At 41.3% G+C, this 21,745-nt stretch overlaps 1 protein-coding gene across 5 annotated transcripts in view; it reads right to left on the reverse strand.

Annotated features, from left to right (window-relative positions):
* Positions 1 to 21,364, reverse strand: part of LOC112248704 (serine/threonine-protein phosphatase 2A 56 kDa regulatory subunit epsilon isoform) — a 60,828-nt gene extending 39,464 nt beyond the window's left edge. The window contains exon 1 of one of the 5 annotated variants that reach the window (XM_024417956.2): positions 20,338 to 21,361. In XM_024417956.2, coding sequence (XP_024273724.1) covers positions 20,338 to 20,494 — 157 coding nt within the window. In that variant the 5' untranslated portion in view covers positions 20,495 to 21,361. Of the gene's footprint in view, positions 1 to 14,874; positions 15,039 to 20,337 lie in introns of those variants that run through there. The other 4 variants (XM_024417954.2, XM_024417958.2, XM_024417957.2 and 1 more) reach the window with 4 other exon arrangements.
* Between the last annotated feature and the right edge of the window lie 381 nt (positions 21,365 to 21,745).

A 21,745-nucleotide genomic window follows, 5' to 3' on the forward strand; every position in this document is an offset into this window, starting at 1 on the left:
ATTTGTAAAAAATTCTAAAAACATAATTCGACTTACATTATGCGATACTGTGTGTAGGTCAGTGACAAAAATCTAAACGTAATCCATTTTAAATTGTCTAAAAGAATAATTTGGGGAAAAAAATTCAAATTGTGTGTTACAGCCCTAATTTAAAATTGGATTAAATTGAGATTTTTACAGTGCCGTGAAAAAGTATTTTTCCCCTTTCTGATTCTCTCTATTTTTGGAACTGAATGGTATCAGATCTTAAACCAAAACCTAATATTAGATAAAGGGGAACCTGAGTATACAAATAACAAAATGGATACTTATGTTATTTATTTAATTAACAGTTATGCAACACCCAAATCTCATGTGAAAAAGTAATTGCCCTCTTACACTCAATAACTGGTTGTGCTACCTTAACTGCAACCAAATGCTTCCTGTAGTTGTTGATCAGTCTCTCACATCGCTTTGGAGGAATTTTGGCCCAAACTTGCACGTAGAGCTGCTTTAAATCAGCGACATTTGTGGATTATCAAGCATGACCTGTTCGTTTCAAGTCCTCCCACATCATCTCAATTGGGATTAGGTCTGAACTTTGACTAGGTCATTCAAAACCTTCAAATGTATTGCTTTTTTTTTTAAATCATGTAGACTTGATTGTGTTTTGGATCATTGACTTGCTGCATGACCCAGCTGCGCTTCAGCATACAGATGGATGGCCTGACATTCTCCTGTAGAATTCTGATACAGAGCAGAATTCATGATTCCTTTTATTACGGCAAGTCGTCCAGCTCCTGAGGCAGCGAAGCATACCCAAACCATCCCACCACCATGCTTAACCGTTGGTATGAGGTTCTTACTGTGGAATGCAGTGTTTGGTCCTATTATGTCTGGCGAAAACCAATCGGGACAACCAGTCAAACGAAAGTCAGTTATATTTCTATGGCAACAAATCCTTCAGAACAAACTTGCTCCAGGGCAGGCCAACTCAATTTAGCTTGAATGAAGTGAGAGTTGAGGATCAATGAAATTAGATACCCTCCCTCTCGCAAAGATTGTGTCATTGTCCTTAGGGGCTGGGTTAAATGCATTCAGTTTACAACTGATTAGGTATACCATTTCCCTTCATTTTAGGAAGAAAACTGATTAAATATTTAATTTAAATGATTTTTCTATAAATGTTAAAAAACAGTTCACTTGACATTTAGTAATGACAGCATTTGTTTTTCCAAACTGTAGACAATCCATAGATGGTAGTTCCCATTCAAGTAAAGACTGGCAGCCATTGCGAGCATACGAGTTTAAAAGGCAAATTATCAGGGTTAGAGGTCACAAAACCAGTCTATGGATTATGTCTACAGCCACAACGCAACAAGCTATTCCACAAATAGAAGGAGCGATAGGAGTGGAGAAAAGTGGCTTTTGTTTGCACTGATAAGCACACCAAAGATCGCATTAACGATAAGTAATCAAATTAAAGACGGCACTTCTAAATGCCTAATTCACACCACAGCCCGCTGAATTTCGAAGCTCTCTCAATGAAAGAAAAGTTCTCAGCACAAATGAAAATGTGGCACTCGCCCATGAGATTGATGCTTCAACATTGCCTCAATGAAGAGTTCAGAGTTGGACTAGCCTGAGTAGAGCTAGCATGCTTCGTAGGATACCCCTCTGACGTAGTACACCAAACCACACTGAACAAACCTACACATGACAGCCCTGCCCACAACACAGCACACATTGTCCACCCAGCAGTGGGAACACCGCTCAGCTAACCACAACAGTGCCGCAAATGACAGGGAGCACAGCCTAGAACGGCATGGAACGCCTAGAATGGCATGGAATGCCCAGACTTGGCAAGCAACACCATTCAGATACCAGCTCTACCATCTCAGGTTATTACAATACTGAGTATGTTTCTCTGCCCAGGACACAGCCCAACACAGTACATTCCAGGAGTCCAATGTGTAACAAAGTATATATTTAGTTGTGGAAAATAGGTGAGAGTCCAAGTCTAACCCATCCCTGCCAGACTATCCTAACACAACCCTGGGCTGGGCCCAGATTCACACCACTGAAGATAAAGCATTCAGCATGTCTTAATCCCAATTTTCCCCAATAAACTACATAGGAAAGATCAGCGCCATGTAAACATTTAGCCCATTTGTGTTGTACCCTATTTGTGCATCTCTGAGTGACGTTCTATCGATTCCTGGGGTCCTTAATTGTTTTGATGTGTATTGTAGCTATTCAAGCAACCAGAAATACAGCTGGTATGACGATGCAAAAGTAGTCCAACTGTGCTTGAACAGCAAATGGTTTCGATACACATTGAAAACCGAATCTATAGAACATTCCTCAGCACTTACACAAATACGGTGAAACTTTCTTTTAAAATGACATTGACATTTTTCAGATGTCAAGCCAATACCAGCAGAGCACAGCAATCCTCAGCACCCTGCCCATAGCCCAGCCCAGACTAGGTCAGCACAAGGAGTTGAGCTCAATCCAGTGCAGTGAACTCTAGAAATCTGACAAGTCCCAGCACAGGGATGGGAGCATCATCTTAGCTCCCGTTGCAGACTAAATGAAGACACTGGTGTTATATTCATGTGGAGAAAGCTGAGCTTCTCAAAGATGGAGAACGAGAGTAGTTTAACAGTTCACCACAGGAAATGTTCAAAGTTAATGTGATAGTCACTTAAAGCTATTGAGCAGAGTGACTAAAAAATATGGGTTAAACAGAGAGACCTGCAGGCTGAGAAAAGCTAGAAGCAAAAGGCAGAAGCAACATTGCTAAGTAAAAGTACAAGTACTCATACTGAACTGTTCGGTACGGGGACCTCGGTTCGGTCCGCACTGTGAACCCGAATGAATACGTTTAAAAAATGTAAAAGATAAAAACACTAAGCCTATAGGCTATGCCTACTAGAGGTCGACCGATTATGATTTTTCAACGCCGATACTGATTATTGGAGGACCAAAAAAAGCAAATACCGATTACATTGGACAAATGCATTTATTTATTTGTAATAATGACAATTACAACAATATGGAATGAACACTTATTTTAACTTAATATAATACATCCATAAAATCTATTTAGTCTCAAATAAATAATGAAACATGTTCAATTTGGTTTAAATAATGCAAAAACAAAGTGTTGGAGAAGTAGAAGTGCAATATGTGCCATGTAAAAAAGCTAACGTTTAAGTTCCTTGCTAAGAACATATGAAAGCTGGTGGTTCCTTTTAACATGAGTCTTCAATATTCCCAGATAAGAAGTTTTAAGTTGTGGTCATAGGAATATTTCTCTCTATACCATTTGTATTTCATATACCTTTGACTTTTGGATGTTTTAGGCACTTTAGTATTGCCAGTGTAACAGTAGAGCTTTCGTCCCTCTCCTCGCCCCTACCTGGGCTCGAACCAGGAACACATCGACAACAGCCACCCTTGAAGCATCGTTCCCCATCACTCCACAAAAGCCGTGGCCCTTGCAGAGCAAGGAGAATAACTACTCCAAGTCTCAGAGCGAGTGACATCACCGATTGAAACGCTATTAGCGCGCACCCTGCTAACTAGCTAGCCATTTCACATCGGTTACACCAGCCTAATCTCAGGAGTTGATAGGCTTGAAGTCATAAACAGCTCAATGCTTGAAGCACAGCGAAGAGCTGCTGGCAAACGCACAAAAGTGCTGTTTGAATGAATGCTTACGAGCCTGCTGCTGCCTACCACCAGTCAGACTGCTCTATCAAAATCATAGACTTAATTATAACATAACACACAGAAATACGAGCCTTATGTCATTAATATGGTCAAATCCGGAAACTATCATTTCAAAAACAAAACATTTATTCTTTCAGTGAAATACAGAACCGTTCCATATTTTATCTAACGGGTGGCATCCATAAGTCTAAATATTCCTGTTACATTGCACAACCTTCAATGTTATGTCATAATGACGCAAATTAGGTCGCAACGAGCTAGGCGGCCCAAACTGTTGCATATACCCTGACTCTGCATGCAATGAACGCAAGAGAAGTGACACAATTTTCCTAGTTTAATATCGCCTGCTAACCTGGATTTCTTTTAACTAAATATGCAGGTTTAATAAAATATACTTCTGTGTATTGATTTTAAGAAAGGCATTGATGTTTATGGATAGGCACATTCGTGCAATGATTGTGCTTTTTTCGCAAATGCGCTTTTGTTAAATCATCACCCATTTGGCGAAGTTGGCTGTCTTTGTTAGGAAGAAAGTCGTCGTCACAGTTCGCAACGAGCCAGGCGGCCCAAACTGCTGCATATACCCCGACTCTGTTGCACAGAACGCAAAAGAAGTGACAATTTCTCTAGTTAAAAGAAATTAATGTTAGCAGGCAATATTAACTAAATGCAGGTTTAAAAAGATATACTTGTTTATTGATTAAGAAAGGCGTTGATGTTTATGGTTAGGTACACATTGGTGCAACGGCAGTGCTTTTTTTCGAGAATGCGCTGGTTAAATCACCCGTTTGGCGAAATAGGCTATGATTTAATGATAAATTAACAGGCACCGCATCGATTATATGCAACACAGGACAAGCTAGATAAGCTAGTAATATCAACCATGTGTAGTTAAATAGTGATTATGTGAAGATAGTTTTTTATAAGATTACGTTTAATGCTAGCTGGCTCCTTGCTGCACTCTCATAACAGGTAGTCAGCCTGCCATGCAGTCTCCTCGTGGAGTGCAACGTAATCGGCCATGATCGGTGTCCAAAAATGCAGATTACAGATTGTTATGAAAACTTGAAAAATCGGCCCTAATTAAATCGGCCATTCCGTTTAACCGATCGACCTCTAATGCCTACACTGCATTGTATGCCATTGCCTCAAGTAAATCTGAGCTGAAAAAAACAGGCCATTTCGTTAAAACAACTATAGCCTATGCGCACGTGGTAATCATAATTCTCATCGTAACTGGCGTATTTCAAAATATCCTTTTGTGAAGCTCAGCCGGGAAATAGTTCTGTACGATGGCGAGTGGTGGAGTCGATAAACCAGAATTGGAAGATCCTACATCATTTAAATCTCCAGTTTGGGAACACTGGCTTCACAGAAGATTTCCATGCCGATGGATAAAAAGTTTACAGCATGTCGTCACTGTTCAGAATAGCCAGAGTGGCGCATGTAAATTGTTGTCGGCAAATCACAAGTAATCAACAGGGCATTACAGTCAGGGCTGCCATGTGAAGCAAGGCAGGAGACCATCAATGGAAAATGGAATTAAAAGTTAAATGAGAAGGACACACTACAATGACGCACACAGAGACACGCAAAGTTCCGGGCCACTCAATAAAAGCAGTGTGTGTGACTGGCTGGTCAGGCTTGAGTTACGGCTGCAAGAGAGTGTGAGAGGCTCCAACAGATGGGCTCAGCAGGTGACCAGGCCAACACCGTGCCAGAGACTGAAGGTTGATATGTACTGTATGTATGTATACAGAGAGAGGTAGACCATCACAACACAGAGGGAGAACCACACACAGTCTCCATAATCTCTGAGCTGCAGATAAGACACCCAGCCAGGTAAGGGTTAGGGAGGTGTGTTTGAGTGAGAGGATTGCGCCCCAGTCTCGTATAGACCGGTCGTACTTAAAATATAGGTTGCGGCGTGTCAGTAAATGTATCAATAATTACCGGAATTGATTTAGCCAAGTGCAAATGCATTCTTCAGTGCGCTCTCTACTTAGCAGCGGTGTCTATGCTCAGTTTGGCAGCTGCACGAGTGGGTGGGAGATGCCTGTGTGCTTCGTGGTTTACTGGATCTTTTAAAAATCGTCAGTTATCTTGAAGATCACTCTGCGATCCACACGCTGCAGTGCTGTCCTTCAGCAGCAGATGATGCGTTGTCAGCCACTGACTTGTCATTCCCACTCGCCATCACTCACCACGGTCATCAAATGGACTCAAGCTAGCCACAAGTCCTGACAGATCAATCTCGATGAAACGCAAATACAGAGACGAGTTTCTCTTGGCTTAAAACAAACAGAAATAACGAGGAGCACCCACAATGGGTTTTGTGCGGGGAAGTGCTTAGTAATGAGTCTCTCAAAATTAACAAATTAAAACATCCTGACCAAACATCCACAGCATGGCGGTAAACCCAGGGAGTTCTTTCAGAACAGGACAGAATGCTTCAGGAAACAGTGCTTCGACAGTGGAAGAGTAAGTCAGCTAGCAAGGAAGGCATTGTCGTTGTCATTTTATAACCGGTGATAAGCAGCAAGGAGGGAGTACTCCCTCTCTTAGTAGTAGATGCGAGTTGCTCTTTAAAAAAAAAAATCCCCATGTAGCTAGCTAACGTTAGCCAAAGCTTGCTAGCTACTGATGGTGCAACACTAAGTAACAGTACATGAGACTGACCAGCTCAAAATGTTCTTAAGTAAAAAAAATTACATGTTTTTTTACATTGGATAAAAGTAGAGACTCCGAGCTAGAAAATGTTAACATACACTACAGTTGAGGAAGAACCTATGCGGAGTGGAGCAGCGGTCTAAGGCACTGCATCTCGGTGCAAGAGGCATCACTACAGACCCTGGTTCGATTCCAGGCTGTATCACAACTGGCCATGATTGGGAGTCCCATAGGGCAATGCACAATTGGCCCAGCGTCGCCCGGGTTAGACTGGCATAGGCAGTCATTGTAAATAATAAATTTGTACTTAAAACTGACCTGCCTAGTTAAATAAAAGGTTTAATAAAATGAATGTTTTGGTACTACTACTAGAGAGCGCTTCTTGATCTACACCCATTCAGCATCGTTCACACCCTCTTAAGCTTTAGCCCTGCCCATCTCTTTAGGGGTTGAGTTGAGGGTTCTGTACTAACAGCAGCAGTCAAGCACCCAAGCTAACTTGCTAGATACTTCCAGACACAAATGAGAGAAAAGCTCACTGTACATTACTAACCCAAGTAGAGCTGGTTAAGCTGTTAAATTATCCAGAGCGTTGGTGACTGCAACTGTGCTATCAGGTTGTCCATTCGTAAAATCAGAGCGTACACTGGACCCTCTGGCCGATGTGTAGGGTTGAGCCATTGGCTAGCTTATTAGCTACTTCCAAACAGAAATTAGAGAACACCCCACTCTGACCATTTTAGCCACCCTAGCAGAGCTGGTTAGGCTGTTATTTAATCCAGAGCGATGGTGACCAACTGTGCTGCTGGCAACAATTTAATAACGCTATTTTGCCAATGTTTACCGACACCGGTCATATTCAACGGGTGTTGAGCGTTCATAAATTCGTTAGTTATTCTGCGCTCTGGCACAGTCAGACGAGAGTAGACATAGAAACGCACCTGAAATGGTTACTTGCATACTAGTCTTTTAACTTCTTGGTGCCAGGGGGTAGTATTTCCACGTCCTGATGAAATGCATGCCCAAACTCAGCTGCCTGCTACTCATCCCCAGAAGATAAGATATGCATATTATTATTAGTGTATTATTAGTAGATTTGGAGAAAACACTCTGAAGTTTCTAAAACTGTTTGAATCATGTCTGTGAGTATAGAACTTATTTAGCAGGCAAAACCCCGAGGACAAACCATTCAGATTTTATTTTTTTAGGTCACTCTTTTCAATGGGATTTCATTGGGAATCCAGATTTCTAAGGGACGTTCTTGCAGTTCCTACCGCTTTCACTGGATGTCAAAAGTCTTTAGAAATTGGTTGAGGTTTTTCCTTTGCGTAATGAAGAAGTACGGCCATCTAGAAGGAGGGTAACTTGAAGTGTACTGTTAGATAGAGGTACGTGACCAGACAGCTAGCTACAGTTCGTTTTCTCCTGTATTGAACACAGATCATCCCGTCTTCAATATGATCAATTATTTACATTAACTTCTTGAGTGTTGGGGGCAGGATTTTTGTTTTTGACTAAAAAACATACCCATTTGAAACTGCCTATTTCTCAGGCCCAGAAACTAGAATATGCACTCTTGATTGATTAGGATAGAAAACACTAAAGTTTCCAAAACTGTCAGATATTGTCTGTGAGTATAACAGAACTGATATTGCAGGCAAAAACCTGTTGAAAATCCATCAAGGAAGTGCTGTTTTTCCTGAAAGCTCTGTTCCATTGGATACCTTGCATCCATTTAAAGGGATATCAACCAGATTCCTTTTCCTATGGCTTCCTCAAGGTGTCAGTCTTTAGACAGTTTCAGGCTTTTATTTTGAAAAATGAGCGAAAAAGATCACATCGCGTCACTGGATAGCTGGGTGTTCAGAATTTTGTTTGCGCAACAGAGTGGGGGCAGCCAGTCTCTACCGCTCCTATTGAAAAAGCTACAGTCCCGGTTGATATATTATCGATTATATATTTTAAAAACAACCTGAGGATTGATTATAAAAAAACACTTGACATGTTTCTGTGCACATCACAGATACTATTTGGTATTTTCGTCTGCGATGTCGTGACCGCTCGAGCCTGTGGATTTCTTAACATAACGCGCCAAACAAATGGAGGTATTTTGGATATAAAAATAATCTTTATGGAACAAAAGGAACATTTATTGAGTAACGGAGTCCTGTGAGTGCAAACATCCAAAGATCAAAGGTAAGCGATTTCATTTATTGCTTTTCTGACTTTCGTGACCAATCTACTTGGCTGCTAGCTGTTTGTAATATTTTGTCTACTGAGAGAGATGTTCTTACATAAACGCTTGTTATGCTTTCGCCGAAAATCTGTATTGAAATCTGACACGCCAGGTGGATTATCAACCAGCTAAACTGTGCTTTGCTATATTGCACTTGTGATTTCATGAAAATTAAATATTTTTAGTAATTTAATTTGAATTTGGCGTGCTGCAATTCAGCGTGTGTTGATGAAAATGATCCCGCTAACGGGATGGGTGTGTCAATAAGTTAAAAAATACCTAAAGTTGTATTACAAAGGTAGTTTGAAATGTTTTGGCAAAGTTTACAGGTAACTTTTGAGATATATTGTAGTCACATTGCGCAAGTTGGAACCGGTGTTTTCTGGATTAATGCGCCAAATAAATGGATATATATTGACGGAGTTAATTGAACAAAAAGGACCATTTGTGATGTTTATGGGACATATTGGAGTGCCAACAGAAGAAGCTCGTCAAAGGCAAGAATTATATTTTTATTTCTGCGTTTGGTGTCGCGCCTGCAGGGTTGAAATATGCTTCTCTTGCCTCCCGGGTGGCGCAGTGGTTAAGGGCGCTGTACCAGAGACTCTGGGTTCGCGCCCAGACTTTGTCGTAACCGGCCGCGACCGGGGAGGTCCGTGGGGCGACGCACAATTGGCCTAGCGTTGTCCGGGTTAGGGAGGGTTTGGCCGGTAGGGATATCCTTGTCTCATCGAGCACCAGCGACTCCTGTGGCGGGCCGGGCGCTGTGCACGCTAACCAAGGTTGTCAGGTGCATGGTGTTTCCTCCGACACATTGGTGTGGCTGGCTTCCGGGTTGGATGCGCGCTGTGTTAAGAAGCAGTGCGGCTTGGTTGGGTTGTGTATCGGAGGACGCATGACTTTCAACCTTCGTCTCTCCCGAGCCCGTACGGGAGTTGCAGCAATGAGACAAGATAGTAGCTACTAACAATTGGATACCACGAAATTGTGGAGAAAAAGGGGTAAACTAAAAAAAAATGTTTACTGAGGTGCTATCCTCAGATAACAGCATTGTTTGCTTTCGCCGAAAAGCCTTTTTGAAATCTGACATGTTGGCTGGATTCACAACACGTGTAGCTTTAATTTGGTATCTTACGTGTGATTTCATGAAAGTTTGATTTTTATAGTAATTTATTTGAATTTGGCACTCTGCATTCTCACTGGCTTTTGTATCCACATTTACAGACGGCATACAAGTTTGTTATTAAGATACATGAAAGTTCACATGTTCCAGAAGGCATTTTTTTTATATATATTTTTTTATAGTTTCCGTTCAAACGGCTCTCCTGTGAAGTAGTGACCCGCGACATACGCCTAGTTTCCTGAAATGGGCCACATACGAAAAATGATCAGGCCTATTATACATCTTACTCTAGAAATGATTGGTGAAAACAAGTCTAGGCTGGAACTGTTGGTGTTAAAATACAACTAAACAATTTAATTCTGAACTGGAATGAACGCATTGAAGCAAGATGCTATTTTGCAGCACACACACAGTTCTGGATTGCTTATCTACAGCAGGAAGCGGTCTCCTTGCCTAACAGAAAGCAGTAGATGTTCTGGTCCTGTTTGGCACCACATAACTATGCGAGTCAGGGCTCTCAACACTGGCATACTTTAAAAAAACAAGTACAGAAACAGACTGAATGCTAAGCATGACCTCAGGGTTGCACTGTCAAAAACTGAGCCCAGAATAGACTTGTTGAAAACTTCAACCAGCCACACACACACACACCTCTCATTAGGAGTGTGTGTGTTTTCTGGTCTACATCTGTGTGATGTGATCAGTTTATTTCAGTTCACAATGAAAATGATTTATTGTATTTTAACAGCAACAGTTCCAACCTAGAAAGATGTTTTTAAAAATGGGGGAAACATTTACATGAAATGCTATTTCTATGGGTATGTCATTGTTATTTGTCTATATTACATTTGTTTCAGGCATAAGGGCAATGAAATGTATAGATATTTGTTTTTATAAGCTTGGTGCCCAGTAAAACACCATTTCTAATTTGGGTCGCAGGCTGGAAAGGTTTAACCTCTAGCGACGAGCAATCCCGTATCCGGGAGCGTAATCATAGCCTCAAGCACATTACCATAACACAACGTTTCCTATTCATGAAAATCGCAAATGAAATTAAATAAATATATTCAGACACAAGCTTAGCCTTTTGTTAACAACCACTGTCATCTCAGATTTTCAAAATATGCGTTACAGCCAACGCTAGACAAGCATTTGTGTAAGTTTAGCATGGCATAATGCTATGCTAGGCTGTGCTGGCAGCAGGCAACATTTTCACAAAAATAAGAAAAGCAACCAAATTAAATCATTTACCTTTGAAGAACTTCAGATGCTTTCACTCAGGAGACTCCCAGTTAGATAGCAAATGTTCCTTTTTTCCAAAAAATAATATTTTTGTAGGCGAAAAACGTCACGTTTGTTCATCCTGCTTGGCTGAGAAATCGACAGAAAAATACTTCAACTATAACGCATTAGCATAACGCAACTTTTTCAATTTATGAAAATCGCAAATGAAATAAATATATTGAAACAAGCTTAGCCTTTTGTTAACAACACTCATCTCAGATTTTCACAATATGCTTTTCAACCAAAGCTACACAAGCATGTGTGTAAGAGTATTCATAGCCTAGCATAGCATTAAGCCTAGCATTCAGCAGGCAACATTTTCACAAAAACAAGAAAAGCATTCAAATAAAATCATTTACCTTTGAAGAACTTCAGATGTTTTCAATGAGGAGACTCAGATAGCAAATGTTGATTTTTTCCCAAAAATATTATTTGTGTAGGAGAAATCGCTCCGTTTTGTTCATCACTTTTGGCTAAGAAAAAAATACGAAAATTCATTCACCACAACGCCGAACTTTTTTCCAAATTAACTCCATAATATCGACAGAAACATGGCAAACGTTGTTTAGAATCATCCTCAAGGTGTTTTTCACATATCTATTCGATGATAAATCCTCCGTGGCAGTTGGGTTTCTCCTCAGTAGCAAACGGAAAAGTACTTGCAGCTGGAGATTACGCAATAATTGCAACGGAGGACACCAAGCGACCACCTGGTAAATGTAGTCTCTTAGGGTCAATCTTCCAATGATATGCCTACAAATATGTCACAATGCTGCAGACACCTTGGGGAAAACGTGGAAAAGGTAAGCTGACTCCTAGCTCCTCCACAGCCATATAAGGAGTCATTGCCATGAGGCGGTTTCAAAAAATGCAGCACTTCTTGATTGTATATTTATCTGGGTTTTTTCTGTAACATCAGTTCTGTGGCACTCACAGACAATATCTTTGCAGTTTTGGAAACGTCAGTGTTTTCTTTCCAAAGCTGTCAATTATATGCATAGTCGAGCATCTTTTCGTGACAAAATATCTTGTTTAAAACGGGAACGTTTTTCATCCAAAAATTAAAAGAGCGCCCCCTATATCAATGAAGTTAAGAACCCCTAGCCTAGTTGAAACAACCAACTGAACCACACATCCCCTTTGCAACAGGATTACAATTCTCACCTGAGCCCTTTGTCTGTGTGCCCCTCTTAGTATCTATGTCCTCTCTACATTGACCTTTCTATATAATAAAATACCAAAGCAGATTGGAATTTTTTTTTTAAATAAAAATTCAGTCAACCACTATACAAACGAATGACTAGAGTAAATGTTGTTACAAGCCTACATATTTGTAATATTTTCAGCTATTTGCCCATTTATGTGTCCTCATATGGAAGCTTCCCTGAAGTATCATTATGAACTACTGTCAATCATTGACTGATGTAATCATCCTATGCAAACTTGGCTCCCCACTATGGTAACACTAAATGACCAGTCAATATAATTTGTTTTAACTTAGGCCAATGAAAGCATCTTAGGCATTGTAAAGCAACTGTTCATTTGTTATCACTAATAAAAATCACATCACCTCTTAGTAGAGACATTTCACTGCACCTTAGGGCTGGGCGGTATACTGTATTTTACGATATACCGGTATTGATGCGCCTGATGCGTAAAAACTGGTTTGGGTTTTCCATAAAAAGGTATTTGAATGTTTGGTTTGTTAAATGTGATACGCCGTGTGTAACGTCCATTTTTATAGATTACTCCTCTACTTTAGTCATCCCTCTCCGCTCTCTCTCTCTCCATTCTCCACACAGATCTACAGTAGGCCCGCCCCGTCACACAAGTTTGCACGGTCAATGCAGCACGTGCAACAACATTAATGACAACACTGTTTTCACTTTGCTTCTTAATATAAATCCACTAGCGTTCTATAATTATACTATTAGTTTGTGTTTCTTACATCTGCAAATGGCTAGTTTGTCTTTTCTTAGCAAGTTGGGCCCTTAATTGGTTTGGCCGCTAATGCTAATCGCTAGTTAGCTGGCTAGCTAGCTAATAAATGTACTGAGTCAGAGCAAACGTAACTAGCTATATATACACTGCCTGATAATACCAGTGATGGTGTAGAGCTAAATCAGTATCTTCTAAATCAAAGAATACGTTAAGCATGAATGTGTTAGCTACATGAAGTAGCTAAGAGAAAACATTCAATCTAGCCAAAGATTATAGGGTCCCCAAGGAAACACTTGTTCGTACCCTGTCACAATAACTCTTCCTCCTCTCGTAGCATCGTTGTACCATTAGGTGCAAAAACTCGATGTACCCAGTTGCTGCCCACTTTTTGGAAGCGAACCACGACTTCGATGCCGATACAATGTAAGGACGAACACGTCACCCTCCCTAGGAGAGGAGGTGACCTTGACAATTCATTTTTTAAACGAGAGGCTGCCTGGATATTTAATTTAAAGAGCCTTGCTCCCTTCGGTCTCAACATCGACTTTGATCCAAAGCCATTCTTGCGAATGTGACTTTGCTATACATTGTAAATGTTTGCAAGCTTATGTAGCCAAATTGTATCTATGATTGTATGCTACCCATTCATGTGTTTTATATGTTCAGTTTATATCTGTAAATAACCATTGCTATCAAGCCACAACCAGGCATGATTACAGACACCTATGCATGTCCTTTGAAACAATATAAACTAGTGACCCGCAGTGTTTGTCATTATACCCTGATGACAGCTTGTCTTTCAAAACGCTGGAAATTATTGCATCTGAGCTCCTACAGTGTGCAGCACTCCTTTTCTTTTTCCAAGTGTTCCACTCCACTAGCCAGCACCTCGCCTGAATAGGTGTGTTTCTTTCACCTCCACAATAACTCTTCCTGGCATTTTTCATTCGTTGTCACGTCAAACACTATATTCATAGCGCACACGATTATATTCTAACTATAGAATTTGAACAATCATTCCATTTCCATGATTACAACAGTTCACACAAGTATTTTTCTCTAAAATCGTGAGTTAAATAGTAATTGCAACATTTAGTTAAAAATAAAAGGCCTAGATTGTTTGCTCATATTGTGCAGCTCTAAGTGGCAATGTGGAAATAACCTCAAATTAATACAGGAAGTTGAGAAATGGATCATTTATTTGTAGTTGAAGTTTAATTAAACAGAATAAAACCATCAGAATAGAGAAAGACCCATTGAAATCACTTAGAATGTATGTGTTGCCACCCTAGGGTGATATGATATTTTGGACATATAGTCCAGCCCTACTACAACTATCCAGTGTATGTGATAAATATGTTTCCTCTCTTTTCAAAAAGGCACTAATCTAGGGCTGTCCCCACAAAGGTTCTCTTTACACACAGCAACAGCTGAGAGGGGCAGCGAGATCTGGGAAAATCACATAGCAATCATTCCACGAGCCATAGGCACCACACTATGTCCTTAATAACAAGCACAACTCTGAAAACACCTGCAAGCAGCAGCCCTGCCTGCAGCAACACCTGCCTGGCTACCACAACATCCTCTGGCAGACAGACAGCCAACAGGAGAGGAAGGTTGCTGTGTGGCAAACAGAGAAGCTACTGCCCATCCACAGTACGTACGACTCACCTCTACACCAGCACTCCTTAGAGATGCTTGCTGTACAGGCAGATCCACCTTTCTCCTACGTCCCACTTAAAAGCTCAGTCAAACCCTCTTTCGTTCTTTCCATTCTCCATCTCTACTATAGCCTAGTAAACCATGTCCCTCTGCCATTTCCACTCCATTCTCTCCACAGACAGACCAGCCCTGCTGGCCAAGTCGTAGAGGGCACCTAGCAGACCAACTAAGGCACTCTTACCCCCAGCAGCACCACGGACACTCACTCAAGCAGGTTTCCGTACCGCTGGAAAATCAATCAGCAAAAAATCTTTCACAAAACATATAAAAACATGATTGTGTAAAAATCAGTTTGTTGTTGTAGTGGGCCCACGCTCCCCTGTGCTGCTTGTTTGGAGCAAGTCGGTCTGGAAGTCTAAAGAAACACCTCGTGGATCAGGTTACCCCTGAGGGGAGGGTGTGGAGGGGGCATGGGGCAGAGCCCAGGAAACAGCAGTGGGGGGCTCTACGGCCGGTGCTTTACACCCACCCCACACCATGTTCCAGTCTTCATTCTATTTCTGCTCACCTCTTTTTAAAATTCTGCTCACGAGGTCAGAGACAGCAATCCAGCATACGTATTACACAGAGACGTGGTCCTAAAAACAGGCATCTCCCCAGCTCTCTTCCTTAAAAAGGTGCAATGCAGCCTTTTATCTCAATATAAAATCATTTAAGTACCTTACTGGGATTGTTTTCAATTAAAAATGGTCCAAAAGAAACAATTACCTTCTTAGCAAAGAGCAATTTCTAAAGCAAGAATTAAGCTAGGACATGTCAGTGGTCTGAGTGGGGAGGGGAAAACAAAAATTGGCAGAGCGGTTTGGAACTCTTTCTTATTGGTCTATTAACCAAGGCAAGTCACCTATCCCACCAAAATAAGCTGTCATTTCACGTGGTCTTTTCAAACAGCTCTTACACTAAAAAGGGCATTATCATTATTTTTCCAACCTCAATGTGGAAATATATTTAAAACACAGGAAAATCAAGTTTGACTGCTTTTAACCTTTAACATTGGCATCACACCACCAAGACTTCAGTAAAAAGAGGAAAAAGGGATTCTCAACTTCATCTAGGAAATGTGGACTGAGGGAAAAGGGTTTGCCCTGACCTGGCCAAGTGTTGGAAACTCCTCTTCCTCCCTCTGCCATGGAGCATTAGAACACACTAATCCTTTCTCCAGGCGCCATGTTAGGCTCATACTACTTCTTTCTCTGTCACCATCACCATCCCTCTAACTCTCTGTGTAGTGGCTCTTAAAGTACTACCACAACAAAACTCCTGACTTGCACACTGACGGAGGCATCCATAACGGGAACAAAACATCTAGGAATAAAAAGGTGCTCTTGTTGAGGACATGGGCTCTGCAGCCTAGCAAATAAAACTGTGTATCATTGTTGATGCGGAGTGAAAATCTGTCCCCTTTCCACTTTCAAGAAAACTCAAAAGAACTGAAACATTAGGAGGTTCTGATAAAGTTCCAGGAAAACCATATAATTTCCCTGGCTGTCACTAGCAGGTGAAGTCTGATAGGCCTCCTTCCCAGTCTCACCACTCTCCAGAGTACAAACTAAAGCACTCTGCCACTATGGGTCAAAGGTCAGTCAGTGGATGATTAAAGAGGGCATGTAGCGGAGCAGCGTGGAGGGACGAGGCATCGCCAGTCTCCACAACCTAGTTGGATAGATTAACCCAGGCCCTGCAGCTCAGCTAACAGGCCACAACACACACACACCATTTCAATGCATTTAAGCTCTGCTGCTGCATTTCACTGGTCCTTTTAACTGGCCCTAAAAGACTATGATTTGAGACAACTTGCTGGAAGTTAATAAACCACTGGACTCCTAGATCTACATCTACTTGGTGTGCTCCTTTGAGGAGTTATAGAAATGGAGGAGATTAGAAGTAAAAAGCTGTCACTAAAATGGAATCGGATATATCTATTTAACTTTTTAAAGCTAGAGGGCAGAATTTTCACTTTTGGATAAATAACGTGCCCAATTTCAACTTCCTGCTACTCATGCGAAGAATATAAAATATGCATATTATTCATAGATTTGGATAGAAAACACTGAAGTTTCTAAAACTGTTTGAATCAGGTCTGTGAGTATAACAGAACCTATGTAGCAGGCAAAACCCCAAGGACTAACTGTTCAGATCCCCCCCTCTCTGTTCACTATATTGTCTTTGCCATTGGATATTTAATAGGAACCCATTTTCAGTTCCTACCGCTTCCACACGATGTCGCCAGTCTTTGGAATATGCTTGAAGTTAATCATTTGTTCTATGAAGAAGTAGGCCAACTCGGAACTGGGGACACATTTGTGAGTTGCGCAAGACGTGAACAGCAGTGCTGGTTTGGTTTCGTTCCTGTATTGAATACAGATTGCCCGTCTACAATTTGATCGATTATTAACGTTTAAAAATACGTAACGTTTTATTACAAAAGTAGTTTGAAATATTTTGGCAAAGTTTATAGGCAACTTTTGAAATATTTTGTAAGCCGTTTTTTTCTGGATCAAACGAGCTTTATAAGTGGACATTTTCGATATATATGGACGGAATTAATCGTACAAAAGGACCAATTGTGATGTTTATGGGACATATTGGAGTGCCAACAAAAGAAGCTCGTCAAAGGTAATGCATATTTTATATTTTATTTCAGCGTTTTGTGTAGCGCCTGCTACGCTAGCTCCTTTGTTTACTGCTGGTGCAGATGGATGCAGGCTATCAGATAATAGCTTCTTATGCTTTCACCGAAAAGCATTTTAAAAATCTGACATGTTGGCTGGATTCACAACGAGTGTAGCTTTAATTAGTGTAACTTTAAGCTTTGATTTGGCAGTTTTTTTTTACACCCTTATTTAACTTTGCAAGTCAGTTAAGAACACATTCTTACTTTCAATGACTGCATAGGAACGAACGGTGGGTTAACTGCCTTGTTCAGGGGCAGAACGAAAGATTTTTACCTTGTCAGCTCAGGGATTCAATCTTGCAACCTTACAGTTAACTAGTCCAACGCTCTAACCACCTGATTACATTGCACTCCACGAGGAGACTGCCTGTTACGCAAATGCAGTAAGAAGCCAAGGTAAGTTGCTAGCTAGCATTAAACTTAACTTATAAAAAACAATCATAATCACTAGTTAAACTACTAATAACATCAACCATGTGTAGTTTTCTAGCGTGTCCTGCGTTAAATATAATCTATGCAACTCAGGGGATTATTTAAAGAAAGCGCATTTGCAAAAAAAGCACAATCGTTGCACGACTGTCAATACACAGAAGTATATATTTTTAAACCTGCATATTTAGTTAAAAGAAATCCAGGTTAGCAGGCAATATTAAACTAGGGAAATTGTGTCACTTCTCTTGCTTTCATTGCACGCAGAGTCAGGGTATATGCAACAGTTTGGGCCGCCTGGCTCGTTGCGAACTAATTTGCCAGAATTTTACGCAATTATGACATAACATTGAAGGTTGTACAATGTAACAGGAATATTTAGACTTATGGATAACACCCGTTAGATAAAATACCGAACGGTTCCGTATTTCACTGAAATAATAAACATTTTGTTTTCGAAATGATAGTTTCCGGATTCGACCATATTTATGACCAAAGTCTCGTATTTCTGTGTGTTATTATGTTATAATTAAGTCTATGATTTGATAGAGCAGTCTGAGCGGTGGTAGGCAGCAGCAGGCTCGTAAGCATTCATTCAAACAGCACTTTCGTGCATTTAGCCCGCAGCTCTTCGCAATGCTTCAAGCACTGCGCTGTTTATGACTTCAAGCCTATCATCTCCCGAGATTAGGCTGGTGTAATCGATGTGAAATGGCTAGCTACTTAGCAGGGTGCGCGCTAATAGCGTTTCAAACGTCACTCGCTCAGACTTGGGAGTAGTTATTCCCCTTGCCCTGCAAGAGCCACGGCTTTTGGGTAACGATGCTTCGAGGGTGGCTGTTGTCGATGTGTTCCTGGTTCGAGCCCAGGTAGGGACGAGGAGAGGGACAGAAGCTATACTGTTACAGGCACTTTAGTATTGCCAGTGTAAGAACATCCAATAGTCAAAGGTATATATGAAATACAAATGGTAGAGAGAGAAATAGTCCTATAAATACTATATTAACTACAACCTAAAACCTCTTACCTTGGAATATTGAAGTCTCATGTTAAAAGGAACCACCAACTTTCATATGTTCTCATGTTCTGAGCAAGGAACTTAAGTTAGATTTTTTTACATGGCACATATTGCACTTTTACTTTCTTCTCCAACACTTGGTTTTTGCATTATTTAAAGCAAATTGAACATGTTTCATTATTTATTTGAGGCTAAATTGATTTTTATTGATGTGTTATATTAAGTTAAAATAAGTGTTCATTCAGTATTGTTGTAATTGTCATATCAAAAAAATTAATCGACCGATTAAATCGGTATCGGCTTTTTTTTTGGGGTCCGCCAATAATCGGTATCGGCTTTGTAAAATCATAATCTGTCGACCTCTATTAGGAACCCCTGCTCCTTCCTTGACACACTGACCAGGTGAAAGCTATGATCCCTTGACGTCACTTGTTAAATCCACTTCAAATCAGCGTAGATGAATGTAACGAGACCTGTTAAAGATGGATATTTAAGCCTTGAGAAAAGGTGTGTGTGTGCCATTTAAAGGGTAAATGGACAAGACAAAAGATTGAAGTGCATTTGAACGAGGTATGGTTGTAGGTGCCAGGCACACCGGTTTGAGTGTGTCAAGAACTGCAAGAATAGTCCACCACTAAAAGGACATCCAGCCAACTTGACACAACTGTGGGAAGCATCGGAGTCAACATGGGCCATCATCCATGTGGAACGCTTTTGACACCTTGTAGAGTCCATACCCAGACGAATTGAGGCTGAGGTTGAGGTGGGGGGGTCTAGGCTCTGGCTCCTGTTGGGGAGCATTTCACATGTCACTAGTCTCACTAACAGATTGTATAGAGCCAGGCCTGAAGGAGAGGACTGACCTGCCTGTGAATCAGCAGGCTTCCTCCCTGTCTTGGCAGGCAGGTCACACAGGGAAGGGATCCCTGCTGCTACCTCGCTTTCCAAACAAGGTGCATGAATTGAGTAGCAAACTGAAGGACAGGAGAATGAACAACCCCTGGAGGACAATGGAATTCAATTTTTTTAAATTACACAAGATTTATTGCTGAAAGTAAAATCAATGCGTCTTGGCATTCAGGGTTTTTACAGACATACAAATAAAACAGAACAGGGCTTTCTGCCCCATTCTTTAAAATCCCTGATAAAGTCCAAAACACGAAATGCGTTGGTTCTACTTTCAGCAATAAAAACATGTTGAATTCCATAGTCATGCATGTCACACAAACAACAGCATGCATACACATTGACGTATATAATGCATGAGCATAGAGAGACTCAAACACTCGCCCCACACACTGGGATTGGCCCAGGCTTTCATGAAGAAATGACCTGGCAGAACTGATGAGCAGGAACTAGGCTGACTGCTCGCTTCCCACCATGCTGGTATCGACATTCACTACTAAAACACACCACAACACAACACTCACAGGTTAGCACTACAGTTGTGATGTTTGGTTGAGAGGAGGGTTAGGGGTAGAGACTAAGTAGTAGGGTTGAGGTAGTTGATATTAGATCCTTACCCTTGAGCAGGGGCAGGGGCGTGAGCTCGATGGGTTTGCCCTGAGACCGGAATTGGGACGAACTCTGCGATCGCTTCTGCTTGGCCTTCCTGACAGACTTCCGTGAAAATCCGTCCACTTTGTCCACAGATGGAGGTGTGGTTGCTGCCGAGGACATAGCCCTGCTATAGGAGGTGAGACAAGGACAGGTCTCAGCTTAACATCTAGCCACAACACAAGACAGCTTCCTCACAGCGGTGTCTGTACTAAGGAAATGTCCAGTTGTGTGTGCTGCTGATTATGCCTCATAGCCATTGATTAGGAGCCCCTGGAGGGGAAGCCGGAAAGTCCCACTGTACACAACTAACCGCCTGCTCACAGCCATAAGAGGTGAATACCAACTGCACTGAACTACAACTAAACCGAATAGCGCATATGCGCCACATTTTATCCACCAATTAAGGCAATTCATAATTAGATGATTTACTACAGGTCTCAGAGGCCGTGTGTATAAGAAGAAAACCACAGTTTAGCAGCGAGAGGGCCAGCACTGACAGAAGGATTGCAGCAGAGTTAACAAGAATCCATCGATCAGGTCAAATGTACACAATGTCTCTAATGCATTATAACTGGTAAAGTGCCAGGCAGAGGGAGACAGAGTATAAGACATAGTAAAGACACTCAGCCCTGAACCTAGACACACAATCATGTCATGTAGCCTGCCCTGAGGCTGTGGGTGGCATTGTTAGCCATGGCTTTATCAGTCTGTTCACTGATCCAAGGGTGAAATATAGTTAATCAGAAGTCTCATTGCTGCTTACCTGCATAGCCCCACAGGTCGTGTGTTAATCATGGCAAAAAAACTAAACAAAATCTAGACAGCACAAATACTTCCCTTTCCCCAGAAAACTATTGTGATAGTTTGCCATTCAAAACTGGACAGGCCAATTCAAATGTTATACAAAGTGAGTCCCTGGAGCCAGAAAGCCCTATCACCCCTATTACAAAAGCCCTATCACCCGTATCATGAAAACACAAGACATGCAAATAGCATCACCACCTGCCACCATGCAGACAAGACAAAGGAGCTACATGGTCAATCTGACTTCTGCATTGGACAAGCAGCATTTACAGTGATGCTGCCTCTGCAAAAGTAAGGACATTCATACTTCATGGAGCAGAGCTGTTGTCAAGGAACTGAGAACGTGTTTATACAGGACCTCCCGCACCCACCTACAGTCAACCAATCATGTCAATGCGGAGCTTTACGGGAAACCTCCGCAGAGCTCAATTACCCCTCTGGAGGCTCCACAATTGAGTTACACCTCCATATGGCACCACCAACCACATTTTCTAATCAAGTACGAATCTGCTTTTAGGCTACAGACAATGTAAACCCAAGCACACAGAGGTGTATGCTATTCCACAG

This window comes from Oncorhynchus tshawytscha, linkage group LG08 (assembly GCF_018296145.1).
Source record: "Oncorhynchus tshawytscha isolate Ot180627B linkage group LG08, Otsh_v2.0, whole genome shotgun sequence".
Lineage (NCBI taxonomy): Eukaryota > Metazoa > Chordata > Actinopteri > Salmoniformes > Salmonidae > Oncorhynchus > Oncorhynchus tshawytscha.